Below are 14752 nucleotides of genomic sequence, written 5' to 3' on the forward strand. Positions count from 1 at the left end.
CGGGATTAAGCAGTCGGGAAGCCGGCTGTCGGGATTAAGTCCGCCGGCTTCCCGACTGCATACCGCTTGTACTCCATGTTCTCACAGTCACACTCCTCCCTGTGATCGGCACACCGGGCTTTCACTTCACTGCTGTATGTCACTACAGGAACTTCAAGATACATTTGAGCTATCATCTAAGCGAAACGTGTCGGGTACTAAAGCAGACGAGTTTCAAGAATGTCAACCTAAGAAGAGATACATCTGTCAATCACGAGCACACTCCTTCTCCAGCGACTGTATATACACATCACCTCCTCATGTGGGGCTCATAAGGTGCTAGACGTATGTGCCAACATATTTGCATGAGACATGCATCCCTGTATTGCACACCAACACCGAAAGCACATGTGGATAGGTCTGTATATAACTTTTTTTTTTTAGCGATTATGGGCCTGATTCAGAGTTGTACCCTACGCAATAGCAACTGCGATGGTACTGCGAAACCATGTGTATATAAATGCCTCCTGCCGGCTCCGGTAATCCGAGGACGTAGCCATCGGAACACTTGTGTAAACATCGACCATCTGGGTAACCCTTGGGTTACTAAAGGATGGACCTGAAACTCACGATTCCAGGGCCAGCGACGCTCCCCATTGCTGCCCCTTCCCCGTCCCCAGCGGGGGTGCTGTGACCATCGTCACAGACACAGATTGCCACATGTGCAGTGCAGTTCCAGCACACTCGCCGATCAACAAACATCGGAGTTGTACGTACACCATCGGGTTTGCAAACTCTGAATCAGGCCTACGCCTGTAATGTGGGTGGTCAGGGGACTATACTAAAAGTTCACACAACAGCGGTGCAATTAGATGTGGATGCATCAGCAAACAACTTTGGTGGGTGTATCCCGTGCAGGTGCTGGAGTAACAATCCGCAATGATAACTATCAGTAACACTATCAAGCGCTTATTAGCGGATTGCATACGGACCCCTAAAGCAGGACAACACACATCCAGCCTATAAGTACAGCTTTAGTACTTACATCATTAATGTTGCACCTATACTATCCGCATAACTTAATAACTTTTCATACAACTGCAGGAGAGAAGATTCCCATTTCATTCAAAGGAGAAAATAAGAGATGCTTGTATTTCATGTGTATGTTATTTGTGTTTAATTACATTTTACATTGAAAGTGCAACATTCTATCATTAATAACAGTCAAGACACTATTCTCTCTTGTGTATGTGACACTTCATTAGATGGATTGATCATGTCAAAAACGGTAATGTGGATGAAGCCTTTACTACTAGCACTGCCAATCCTTATCTGCGAGGAGTTTATAGATTTTCAAAACACAGGTTTTAAACTGGAGGCATCTTGACATGTGCCCACACAGGTCCATCCCGGGTGCGAACTGGCTGAGACCCCTTTCAGACTGGTGGCCCGACCCGGCTTATTGCTGGGTGAAGTCAGCGCCATCACGTGCTGAGCCGGCGCATGGAGAGGAGATCATCTCCTATGCGGTGTACGGGACCCGGGTCGCATCGACCAGGGTTATCTGTTCACACTGCTTCACGAGCGGGGTTGAACCCGTTTTCAACTCTGTTTGTTACCAGGGTTGAAGTGCCGGGTTATGTCAACCTGGGCCTTTCACAATGCCCAGTAACCCGGGTTGCTGTGAGCTCACGTGCAATATCCCGTGGTTATTGCTTGTAGTGCGAAAGGGGTATAACACAAGCTACAAGGAGCGTTCCCGCTAGGCTGTTATAGCGGGGCAAAAAGCGCCCTGCCCTCACAGCCTGCGAGTGCCGTCTTCACCCACAGGTCGCAGTGTCCAGCGGGTGGGGAAATATGCGGTGACCCGGTCACCACCGGAGAATAGACGCCTGGGCGCGTGCGCCCAGCATCTATTCTCCCTGTCAGCAGAGCTTGGGGGCTGCCCGGCACTTACAGACAGTAAGTGTAAGTGCCGGGCACGCCCCCAATAGTGACGAAAAGGGGACGCGTCTTATAGACACGCCCCCTTTTCATTGGCTATGCTCTTTTTTCGGGAGTGCGCATGGAAGTGCCTTCTCTAGCTCCGGCGCCCTGCCTGCCGCTGGAGCTAGAGTGAACACTAAGGATTGACACTGTCTGAAAGAGGGGACTGTATATAGGTGCCAGGATGGGGGACTGTGTAGGAACCAGGATGGTAAGTTGAGGCATGTTAAGTGCCCTCTCTCATCCATTGGCTATACTAGTATTTCTGCTGTACAGGTTGATATTGTTTGATGATCCCCACTAATGGACCACATCATTTGACAGATGAAGGTACTGCTGTGTCTATGGCTGCCAGGATGAAGTAGATAAAGCACTTCCCTCATCTCCTGGTGTTTGCACATTTCTGTAGTGTCAGGACTGAAGTTGTGGGGCCTAATGCCAACTCCACCTGCTACCAGCCCCTGCCTGCTAAGAAGTCATCTCACCACTGATTCATGTTGTTCCATGTCAGTTCTAGGACAGAGAGTGTATAAAAGGTTACTTGGTTACAAGGATTATTATTTTATACAACCTCTGTTTCAATTTATTTGGCTTATTCTCATTATACATTGCTTATTTGGAAAATATTACTACACTGCAGCATATGCTGACACTTGTGTTTAAAAATAAAACTATTAAAAACACACAAAAAAAACTGCTTAAATTAAAAAATAGCCACAATACAACCTAAAATCCTTTCTGTTGTTGCCATACGCTTGATTTGTACAAGTGAAGGTAGACGTCCAGCAAAGAGCAGAGGTTTAAGGAGCAAGATGACATATGAGATTATATTGTGTTAAATAAAATTGTGTGATTGGAAAGGGAACATTTTTAGGGTCGTGCCTTGGTTAGGGGGAATGGCCACAGACACTCCACAAAAGAACTTTACTTCTGTACCAGCTCTGAGCTGGCAGAGATCAATCGTATCCTCTATTTTAATAGGTCACATTTTGTGCCTTACAGTTGCACTTTTGGAAGGTGATCATCTTGGTTCATTTGGCCTAAAGTAATTAAAAGTAAACAAGTTACTCCAAAATTCCACAAGTAATAATGACACTCCCATGATCACAGATCAGGCTAAACCAAGCAGGGGTATAAACAGACATTTATGTAGCGGTAGGTAGTCAGAATTTTCATGTGACATTTACACATTTGCGCAGTGCTCGGAGATAAATATTTACGCTTTGGCGTGCACCTCCATTTGTACTGCACACATTATCTAAAACGGCGTTTTGCGCTGCACATCCTGTGCACTCAGTATTGAGGGCCACAGTTCTTAAATCCTCATGTAGTGTTTCCCAAACTCATTCCTCAGGGAGCACTAACAGTGCATGTTTTCCAGCTCTCCTCACAGAATCACCAGTGAAATAATAAGCTCCATCTGTGAATCTTTTAAAATGTGTCAGCCAGTAATGAATACACCTGTGCACCAACTAGGAAAAATGGAAACCATGCACGGTTAGAACTCCCTAAGGCATGAATTTAGGAAACACTGCCTTAAAGCCCTCATACATCAGCAACGGATCGCTGCGTTCCTGCAAACCGGCATCGCAGGATCAGTGAAAACCAACAAGTTGGATTTCACAGATATGCCGATCACGATCAAAAAATTATCGTGATTGGCACATCAGTGATATTTAACATGTAGAATTTCACCGATCCTGCGACGGATCTCGGAACATCGATGGCCGCTGGTCGGCATTTCCGACCGGCGAATGTATGGGGGCCTTTAGAAGAAGACAATATATTACTTACACTAAACAGTCAATATTATACATGGCTTCAAATTAAGCAGGAGCATGGTTTTAGTACTGGAACATCTTCCATCTTCTGTAATGAAGAAAAAAACATGCCTAGTGTAGTACCTACCCAACTCCTCTTGGGGGCGAACTTTAGTTCCCACTGTACTGATGACAGCCCAGTCTGGCTCATAGCCCGGGTCAAACAGTTCCTCCTCCGCCTGGCATGCCACACTACCTGGAGATTCCTGTTAAATAATTATCAAAGATGACTGTAGACGTTGCAGAAAGTACATTGCCTCATACATGACATAAAAGCCCCTTTATAGTTACATTGAATCTTAAGTAGTGACATGATTTTCATGAAATGACAATTTTGAGCATTTGTGTCAAGTCCCATCCTAAACTCCGTGATCTCCATTTACTGTCACTTATTTTTAGGACTAAAAAGAAGCTGCCGAACAGGTCGCCTTCAGTCACCCATACAAGGAGCAACATTGTGGGGGGAATATGGCAGTTAATGACGGAGTTCCAGGTGTGAACAATCCTGAACAAAACTGATCAAATTTCAAAGTGAGGGAGGGGAGGCTTAGCACATGCTGTATGCCCACCTACTACGTCATGGTGGACCTCATCAGGTGGGTCACTAACATCCCTAATACTGATATTATATAAATGTATCCAGGATTTACCTATCATTGTGCCCATTCCAATGTGCAGACTGCAAAGCAAGGAACTATACTAATTATAATCACCTAAGGGCAGGTGGGAGGTGTGCTAGTCGAGGCGGAAGAAGTCTCACCTTCGCGTGTCAGCCGACCACCCGTACACTTGCTGCGAAGGCCGGGGGGCGCGACCCCCAACACCCCCCCGCAGCCAGATGACAGGTGATAGCTGTTCAGTGTGCATTGAACAACCATCATCTGCAGATCACTCAATTCGCAGATAGGTGTTAGGTGTATCTCGGACTCCCATATCACCGGATGGTTAGGCCTGAGTGATACAGTAGATGGCCTCCCCAAAGTACTATTTTAAAGAAGGGCGATTCACTTTAAAAAAAAAAAAAATGTTACGTGCTTGGTATGATCTACAGTTTCCAATTTAACTATATTTAATTTCTACTTTACCCACGTGATTTCTATTTCGAATTTTCAGAACAGGCAGGTGTCTTTCTTGTGGTACTAGTCTGGTACATATAGTCGTAATAAATTGTCATTTTACGTGGGGGACAGAGTCTGTGTTTGTTTGCGATTCAACCAAGAAATATGCACCTCTTTACTAATTGTTTTAATCTTTTTTAAACTACTTTTTTCTCATATATTTCCATCCCGTGTTGAGTGAAGTACCTGGTTTACCAGGAAGGGGTAGGTACTATCTAAGCATAAGACTCTTGAGAATGAATAAATCTACCCAGAAGCCTTTGGTTTCAATCTGCACACGCAGTTCAACTGCGATAGCAAGCTAATCCGTTGCGATCGCAATACAAACTCAGCACTAAATAAGGACGCCCACTTTACCTTGCACACAACCGTTATGTTTAGCAGAATAGCGAAACCATCGGTACAATAGAGTACCATCGTAGCCTCACGCACACTTGCACAAGCCCTGACCTTACTCAGGAATTGATAACAACCACACCCGCTATGAGACCTCAGCCTGCGTATGGGATTGCAATGGATAATTTATGCACGACCCTGCAATGGGGTGCAAACGCACTGGCGGAATCAGTAGGTAATGCAGTCGGCTGTTTAGCCGCTAGGTCAAATACTGTAAGCGTCAGCCCGGCGGGTCGAAATCCCAACAGCTGAAGGTAAGTACCCTAATCCTCCCGGGGGGTGCCTAACCCTAAGTCCCTCCAGGGGTCCCTACACCTAACCCTCCCCCCCTCCCCCGTGGCTAGACGCTAAAACATACCTTCGGTATGTCGGGATTACGTAGTGGGGCTAATGATAGGTGTCGGGATTTTGACGCCTATCTTTAGTCCTATCGGGATGTGTCAGGGTATTGGCGGACGGGATAGCGCCCGCCTGCATCCTAATTGCATCCCGCACTTGCACATCTGCATTCGGCCGACCACCCCACGTTACCACCCACAAACGGCACTTCCTGTCAATCACTCTGCAGTGGGTCTGCGGCCGGTTCGCACACTGCGATGCATTGGCAGAATGCAACAATGGGCAGATTGCGTGCGTATTAGCAACTGGGATCCTTGTTGAATCAGGCCCATTGTTCATCTGAAAATGTTCTTTGTAAAATATATACCCACCTCAGCTTTCTTAAAGCTCTATGACCACCTAAAGTCAATAAGCCCCTCACTCTTTCCTCGATCACCTGGGGACTGATCCATGCAGTCATTTGTTCTCATTTTACAGTCCTAGACAAACCCCAGAGCTGTATGAGGGTGAGCAGGATGGCTTTTGATTGGTCCATCTACTCGCATCTCTGTTCCTCGGAGGTAATTTTCTCCACGTTACATGGTAATCCAGACTTAGGGCCTGATTCAGACAGACGAAATGGCGATTTTTATGAACAACGAGTGACTGTTTGCTAATGCGGGAACACCACTGTGCACATGCAGCGACTGCATTGTAATCACGCACGCATAGAGGACCCACTTGCAAAGTGTCTGACAGGTAGTCAGCATTTGAGGCTGGTAACGTGGGGGGTGGGCTGTTAGAAAAACACAGGGGTCTCTGACCGTTTATACGCCATTTGGTGGGCGTGCATAAATGAGCCATTGCGATCTCCTGTGCAGTATGAGAGCTCTCGGCGTGTCAGGAGGGCTGCAGTGTTTGCAGCTGGTCAGACTTGACTTACATGCTGCGTGACTGCCCGATTGCGTCGATGGTACCGATGTTTATGCTGTTGCAAGGCTGCAGCTCCCCCAGTAAAATCCGCCACTTCAGTGAGCCAGTGCAGTCCGTGACTGTACTGGCTACACTGTGACTGGAGGTGGCTTCCTATTGGAAGCGCCACCTGCCAGTCACGCACAGGACAGGCAGCCCCAGGGGGAGGAGTCTCCTCCCCCTGGCACTGCCAGCCCCGGCCTGCCATAAGCAGAGAGTGGAAGTCATTGCTCTACCTTTCGGGCTGCCCTACAGGTGCTGCATGCAATGAACAGGCAGTAACATCCCGTGTTATAATATTCCCCTTACATTCTTAGAGTAATGAATCTGTGCAGTATCACCATCGTCTCCTATAGGGGTCCATTGCAGAACTACATCCGAAGCCTAAAGAAAAAAAACAGATGGATAAATATAGCTAGGAGCCATTACTACACATATTTATGGCATAATATTCAGTACAATTATATATAGTTGCCTTTCTGGACTAACTGAAGGAAAACCTGATGCAAATGACTGGCCAGCTAGTCAGAGAGACACCAGGTGAGCTTAGTATACATTAGCTGCATTCAGTACATGAAATTACAGTAGAGTGGACACTATTCTGTGTAACTGTCCTTTTCTACCTTGTGTTTTAGGTATGCATTGCTTTAGGCAAATCAATGAGAAATTAAACTTCTGGCTGTTAATAAATACAAAGACTCTGCAAATTTACTGGGGCATGCGAGTCTCACTTCCTCTATCAGACCTTCCTCCCCCAACGCCAGCCACTTTCTCTTTTGCTGTGTAAGTTTAGTTTATCTATTCTGCTCAGAGTAGTCAGTAATACATAATCAGTTTATGTATTTTGCTCAGCGTTATCTCATGTCATTGCTGGGCATACACTATACCAGTGCTTCCCAAACTGTGTGCCATGGCACCCTGGGGTGCCTCGGGCCACTTGCAGGAGTGCCACTAGTTGGTGGTCAGGACCAAATCAAATTATTTATGGTCAATGTGTGATTGGCAACCACCAGCTCTGGTTTTGCCTATCATAAAACATGTGTACACGCACAATCCTGTCCACCACCATATAACTGAACCTGAGGATGACAGATAAGCAACATTTACTTCATTTAATAATTATTCAGATCTCTTTCAATAAAACGCTTTTGGCCTAGGGGTGCAGTTAAACAAAATACTGAAGTTCTAGGGTGCCGTGATTCAAGAAAGTTTGGGAACCACTGCACTATACAATTCCGCCTAATATCGGCGGGACGCCCAGATAATTGTACTGTGTATGTGCTTGACTGATCCGAAAATACTGAACGGTCGGGCATGCCAATATTTTGAAGTTACAAGTCAGCCGCAACAAGCAGTGAACGTGCCGCCGCCAACGACCGATGGGCAGTACCCCTGATCCTTTACATGGTAAGAACAGGGAAAGGTCTCCTCTCCAGGGGAGGAACCCAGATATTGTGGCCTTTTGCACTGTGAGAGATCTCATGATATCATGGTTTATCAGGCTGTCAGATAAAATGTCCGTCAGTCTGACACACATTTTTCTGTCAATGTATGCCCAGCAAATGATATTTAACATTTCCAAGAAGATTTATTTTAAAGATGCTATCGCCTCAGGATAACGTTAGCTTTAATTTGCCTCCTGCATTTATTATACATATACTGCTTTGTCTTTCTATGCTTTTCATGTCATATACTTATATCATAGGTTTAGTTTTGTTTACAGCAAGCTAATAAAGCAGCCTAACTGTGAGAACCTCATCGTGCCGTGCTTTGGAGGGCAGCACAAGATTTTACCAGCGCGAGTTTCAACTTTGTGTTTTGTAACCATGTTACTAATGTACTGAAACGCATTATATATCAAAATGGTATTTCAATTCAAAAAGAATTTCTTTTCTTGAGCATCGGGAAATTCCCTGTCCTTCAGTCTCCAGAAGCAGCACCCGTAGGATAGTCTTTCATATGGCTAGACATACATGTGAGCTGGGACAGTGGAGATGGCCTTGTGCCCCCTTTGTCCTTCCAGTACGCTGCAACAGTGCATCTATTAGACTGAATATGAACATAGCGCCATCCTGTTTACAGTAACCTTGAAAGGATAGTAAAGCCAGAGATACTTCCCTAATGGCCCTTGAACTATATTCAATATAACCTTAATGTATAGTCCATCAAGCATGGAAACTTCTTGGCTTCCGATAACAGCCGTATGGCGTTGTCCTGATGATCAGGCGATCTGTACCAAAATACCAGTGTGGCAATCTGTACTAAGCTGCTGTGTCACTAGACTTACAGCTTAATTGCTCTCCGAGGAGCCCGATTCCTTTACTCCCAACTCTTCAGCTTGGTACACACTGTGCAATATATATCGGCCGTTTAATCGAATGGCCGATATATCGTGACTGTGCCAGCAGCAGTGTAGCCCAGATTTTTCACAGATATATTGCATGGGCTGTGCAGCACAGCATAATGCCAATATATATCAGTGCATCTGCTGGTGAGTACAGGCGACCTGCCAATCGCCTGTACTCATGCTGCAGGGACCCGCCGACCTAGTGTGTAGCCAGTATTAGAACACAGGCCCTGATTCAGCGCCGGATGTTCTGACAGAGCGCTCGCTCTGAATCAGGGCCGTCCCTCCTTCATTTTGGAGCGGCCTCTTGGCCACTCGCATAGCTGTGGGTGACCACCCACAGCTAAAGCGAGCGGCCAAAAAGATGGTCGCGATGGTCAAGACCATCGGGCTTGCGACGAGACCCTGCGGTAGGGTCTCGCTGCCGCAAGCCCAGGAGTGCTTCTGGCTCTATCAGAGCCAAAAGCACTCCCACTGACATCACTAGTGATGTCAGTGGGGCCGGCCCCAGACAGTAGGCGTTCCCATGGGAACGCCTCCGTCTGGGCAGCCACGCCCCCAGCACGCCCACCAAAGGGGGCGTGCTGTCAATCACCGTTGACAGCACGCCCCCTTTGGTGCGAGACCCATAACGACGGCTTGGCCGTCGTTATTCGGGTCCCGCGCATGCGCACGACGGAGGCGCCTCCGTCGTGTGCATGCGCACTTGGGCACCATCGACCCGCTTGCGAGCGGTTCAGAATCAGGCCCACAGTGCAGACCGTAACTAAGAACAACATCCCCAGTAATCAGTTATAAGATGAGACCATGGTTTAACAGGGAGGCAGCTACGATTTTTAGGCATTTATAATCCAACTAGGGCCTCTTGGACTCCGCAGGATTTTCTTGATAATAGATCCGATGCTGACCTACTTTCTATATCTATATAAAGTACAACATAGCATGCTCTTTGGCACACACTGGAGGTTACAATGCTCATGAGCAGGACACATATGGTACCGAATGGAATTGGATAGACTTTACTGCCTGGGGCGTGTCTATGGTTCTCAGGAATGTGACCGAGGATAGTTAGTATCCCAGCTGCCGTGATGTCGGCGCTGATATTACCGCACCGGAATCCCAACGCCTCTCACAATGCATCACGACCACCGGGATGCTAAAGGTAAATACCCGGGTGGAGGGAGTGTTAGGTTTATGGTTAGGCACTAGGAGGAGGGTTAGGTTTAGGGTGCAGGGAGGGGGAGGTTAGGTTCAGGCACTAGGGAGGGAGGTTTGGCACCAAACAGAGGGAGGGTTAGCATACCGAACAACAAGTGTGGGTATGCTAACCTGTCGTGATGCCAGTGTCGGGATTCTGACAGCCGGCATCCCATACCCAACCCATGTGACTGCTACGTTGCAGGGGCACATACTGTACATATGATATACCTCCTTCCAATATAATTTTATCTCAAAGTCTCTCTTCAGGGTACACTTGGTGGTCTGGATCAGCAACATTTTGAACAGACTGATGATTGACACCAGTCCGTCTCCCGTTCTGGTACTTGTTGATCCAGAAAATGTTCTAATGATGCTTTAGACCTGAAACCTGTACTGGGTGCATATGTAACGCCTAGAAGCGAAGGAGACAAACTTTCTTATATCTAGCACTGACTTTTCCGTTGAAGAAAGAATGTATTTCTCCTACGTCTTCTCTTTCCTCTATACCTCTGGTGTCGGAATGAGGGCCAAGCTCCGCCCCTGTGTGATAAGCTCGCACACGTGTGGTGCTGCCAGACACTGCATTTTTTATAAGCCTAATACCATCAAATTTAAGGCTGGAGGTATTAGTGCCTTACCAAGTCCTGATTGTCCATTTTTCATCTGTAATCACTTAAGACATAACCCACCATTTTTAAGGTGGCATTGACAGGGATCTAAGCATCTTATTGTTTAACAATGAATGCCTGCAGCACAGAATATGTCAGGAGACAGGTGCGCACTACTTGTGCCTGCTGGTGTGATTATGTTGCTGATGAGAGGGCTGCACGTGGCAGAAGGCATCACAGTGTTTACCTTTTCAATCAGATGAATAACTCCCGGGATCATAGAGTCCTGATCATTCTGCCTTTTCGCGCTGGTATGTAAAAAGACACCACGTTTTTCAAATACCACCTGAAGAGAAGAAAAAAAAAAAAGGGAGAGAGATTAAGCAATAAAACATCAGCAATATTCAGTATTTCCCAATAGCATGCCAGCAGTAATGTCCACTAAAGGCATCAGTGCTCACCCCACCCGTTTTTGTTCTCTCCCCGGTTCTATCGGCGTTCTAGGCAGGACTTACTGCCTGTGAGACAGACGTTACTCGCCCTGACTCCTGTCAGTCTGCAGGATGTTTACAGAGACTAGAACGCCTCTGTGGGAGGAGCCCATTCACGGCGTCTGAGGGCACATTAGCACAGAGGACAGCACAGCCGACAGTGGGCCTGATTCACTACGGATCGCTATTCTGCTTATACGCACGCAGCTGCTAATATCAGCAGGGATATGTTAATGTTTGCATTGCCGCCGGAGCCTAACATAAGGACACCCACTTCCCCTTACTCGCATCCATATACTTTGGCAACATAGTGAAACAATCGGTAATATCGCACCCATACGCACAGCTAAGGCAGGTCAGACCTCACTCAGAAATCGCTTACTTCAGCGCACGTTATGAGGCCTCAGGCTGCGTATGGTATCACAGTGGCTAATTTATGCACGCCCCCTGCAACACCATCCCAACGCACTGCACCACCCCCCATCACAACCCACAAACGGAACTTCCTGTCAATCACTCTGCCATGGTTCTGCGCAGCGCCTGCGATCACAGTCCCGATCGCAGTGGTTAGTTTGCACACGCGCATTGAGATGCATGCACAGTATGCAACAATGGCCGATTGCGTGTTTATAAGCAACTGCGTTCCTTGCTGAACCAGGCCCGGTATTCTGTGAGAAACAACACTGAGACTTACCGGTAAGATCTTAACACTTAAGGGGAGATGTATCAAACCTCAAGAGAAATAAAGAGAAGTTGCCCTTAACAACCAATCAGCGGCTAGCTACCTGTGATCTAGCAGTCTATAGAAGCTGATTGGTTGCCATGGACAACTTCTCTATTTTATCCCTCGAGGGTTTGATACATCTACCCCACAGGACATGATGATGCCACTGTTCTTTTCATTGTGCATAAACTACCTTTACAAAGTCCGACTGGACCATAAGACATCTAACCGCCTCCTAGGCATAGCGAGAGTGATGTATAGCATAAAGTACTATACGAATTAAAGGTGTTCCCTGCAAGAGGTACCTAAAATCTCTACAAGCCATAACACAACAATAAGAGGGAGTATAGCAGTCTAGTACAGCTATACATATAAAGGCTGCTCCCTGAAGGACTACACCCAATATTGTTAGATTATATAATGATTACTTATTCCCATGTCACATCTTGCCTTTAGTTCCCATTAAACATCCACAGCAGAGAGGTGCAGTGCTGACACTACCACTCCTTCCTCAACGTAAACAGTATTAACTGGAATTGGATGGAAAGCACTGTGCTCTAAAATAAGAACTCGGTGTTCCCCTTTCACTTCCAGTATATGTGGAGTTCATCATCGCCTTAGAAGGTCACAGTCTGTTATAAAGTACTCATCCGACATTTTGCCCACTACTGCGCTCTTATAGGCGTCTTATCCCCTCCGCTAAACCCAAAATCCACCCCCCATTTCGGCAGGCAGAAGCAGAGAGGAGAAGATAAAACACATTCCCCCCTTTTCTAATACTCTTGTAACACCCTCTTCCCTAATAGCAGATAGGGGATATACACCCCATGGGTCACCAGTGCTTTAACGAGTGAGCACATTGCCCTACATAGATCTAATAATTACAAATTTTATTACAAAATGAATCCTGTAGCAATCCTTAAACATTCAGAAGAGTGCATATACCCAACACTGCATTATACTCATTTAGGAAAATATATACACATATACATATACATACACACAGTTAGCATACTATGTTTAATCTAGATTTTTTCCAGCATTGACATTATGGATGAATTACAATCAGGGCTGGATATCAATAAATCACCAGCTTCATTAGGCCAATAAAACAATATGGACTAATGGTGCCTACACACATAGCATTATTTTACCTGATCTGGCCGATTAAGGCGCATCGGAACGACAGATCATGTAAAATATTCCCAAATCGTGAGTCCCCACTCACGATGAGAGTCCCCGCTGGTCGCACATCGCATCGTCAGATCTGCCGTGCCGTAGGGCACATCTGCCAATCTGGGATACAAATGCACTTGAGAAAAGTCTGGCTGCAGGATAGACCGTATGAAGATTGGACACTGCAAACACCAAATCATGTGCAGAGCTGCCGAGGAGAGTTTTCAAGGGAAATAGTGCACGATGTCGGATCATGAGCACGTCGCTATGTGTGTGGGCACCTTAACACTTTGCATATATTCCTAGATAGAATGTCAAACAATTATCCATTCATTGTTTTGAGGTTATATTAGGTTTAATGCATATATTTATCAATAACAGATACAAAATTAGATTAAAAAAAAATTAAAAAAATATTTTTGTGTTTAACACTAAAGTCTCATCAACACAAAAAAACCATAGCAGACCTACAATGTAAATGCTTATCTGATCTCACAGTAAATACAGCAGCAGGCGGTGCCTTAATAGAAGCATCTCCGGCCTAAGTGGAGTCTCCAATAAAAAACATCTTGAGGGTGTTTTGTGGGGAAACTACCTCTGATTAAGTAATCCCATATGATCGGTCAAACAATTTTGGAACTCCCAATGTATTTCATGGAATTGAGAAGCAGCAGCCCAGAAGAGGGGACCCCCAGGAATGGATACAAAGCAGCAGCTGTCATCAGCAGACTCTATGCTATATGGGCACCTACCAACCCTATACCCCAGTACACACACACAGCACAAGCCAGCAGCAATCACAAGACACCAGGTCACCTGATGAATAATGGCAGCCCCACCTAGCGGCAGTTACAAGCATTGCCCCTTCTATGGAGAAGGTGATTAAGTACTGCTAATCTATATACCGAGTCCCGTAGAAAGCACAGCAGGCTACCGCTCCCACGCCCCCGGGTCCCGCTGCTGCCGGTGTCCCGGCCCCGGAGCTCACCTTGTAAGCATCTGACTCCATGACCAAACACTCCAAAACTTCCGCGTTGCCTACGTCACTTCCGCCCCAGTGACAGTGGTGCGCGCCGTGCTGCAGCGTTGCCATGGCGACAGCCCCGCCCTACCCACGCTTCTCTCCTCTGGTTATGGGGATGTGAGTGACTGGTACCTAGAGAAGATGGCGGTACCTTGGCAGCTGCTCAGGGAGGAGGAGTGCTCAATGTACATAAAGAGGGGCCTAGAGAGCAGCTGTAGGAGTAGTTAAAAAAAGGAAATAATACAGTAGATCGCAGTTTTAAATAAGATATTATGGAGTATTAAGGTGCTCCCAATCAGTCGATGTACACGATTTCCCCTGAACTCTCCCCAGGCAGTCTTGGTCACGATTTGGAGTTAAAAATGTCCAATCTGACTTAAGATCTATCTTGCAGCCAATGGTGTAACTAGGGTATTTGGAGCCCAGGGCAAATTTGAAAAGGGAGCAATTCCCCCCCCCCCCCCCCCCGAAGTGCGTGCGTCTAAGGCGCGCGGCAAAAAAATGGGCGTGGTCACTCAAAAGTGGGGCGTGTCAACATGACACACCTTTATTTTCAAACTGAACATTCCTATCCATATGCACCTTAACCCCAG

The 14752-nt window shown here is 46.5% G+C and overlaps 1 protein-coding gene across 3 annotated transcripts in view; it reads right to left on the reverse strand.

Annotated features, from left to right (window-relative positions):
• The window catches only part of TBC1D17 (TBC1 domain family member 17), a 53470-nt gene extending 39222 nt beyond the window's left edge, over positions 1-14248 (reverse strand). For 2 of the 3 annotated variants that reach the window (XM_088462574.1, XM_088462573.1), the window contains exons 1-4: positions 14124-14248; positions 10992-11090; positions 6899-6973; positions 3874-3991 (exon numbers count right to left, since the gene is read on the reverse strand). In XM_088462574.1, coding sequence (XP_088318700.1) covers positions 3874-3991; positions 6899-6973; positions 10992-11090; positions 14124-14228 — 397 coding nt within the window. In that variant the 5' untranslated portion in view covers positions 14229-14248. Of the gene's footprint in view, positions 1-3873; positions 3992-6898; positions 6974-10991; positions 11091-13730; positions 13870-14123 lie in introns of those variants that run through there. The other variant, XM_088462575.1, reaches the window with a different exon arrangement.
• Between the last annotated feature and the right edge of the window lie 504 nt (positions 14249-14752).

This window comes from Taudactylus pleione, unplaced genomic scaffold (genome assembly GCF_031769625.1).
Source record: "Taudactylus pleione unplaced genomic scaffold, aTauple2 ptg000051l, whole genome shotgun sequence".
NCBI lineage: Eukaryota > Metazoa > Chordata > Amphibia > Anura > Myobatrachidae > Taudactylus > Taudactylus pleione.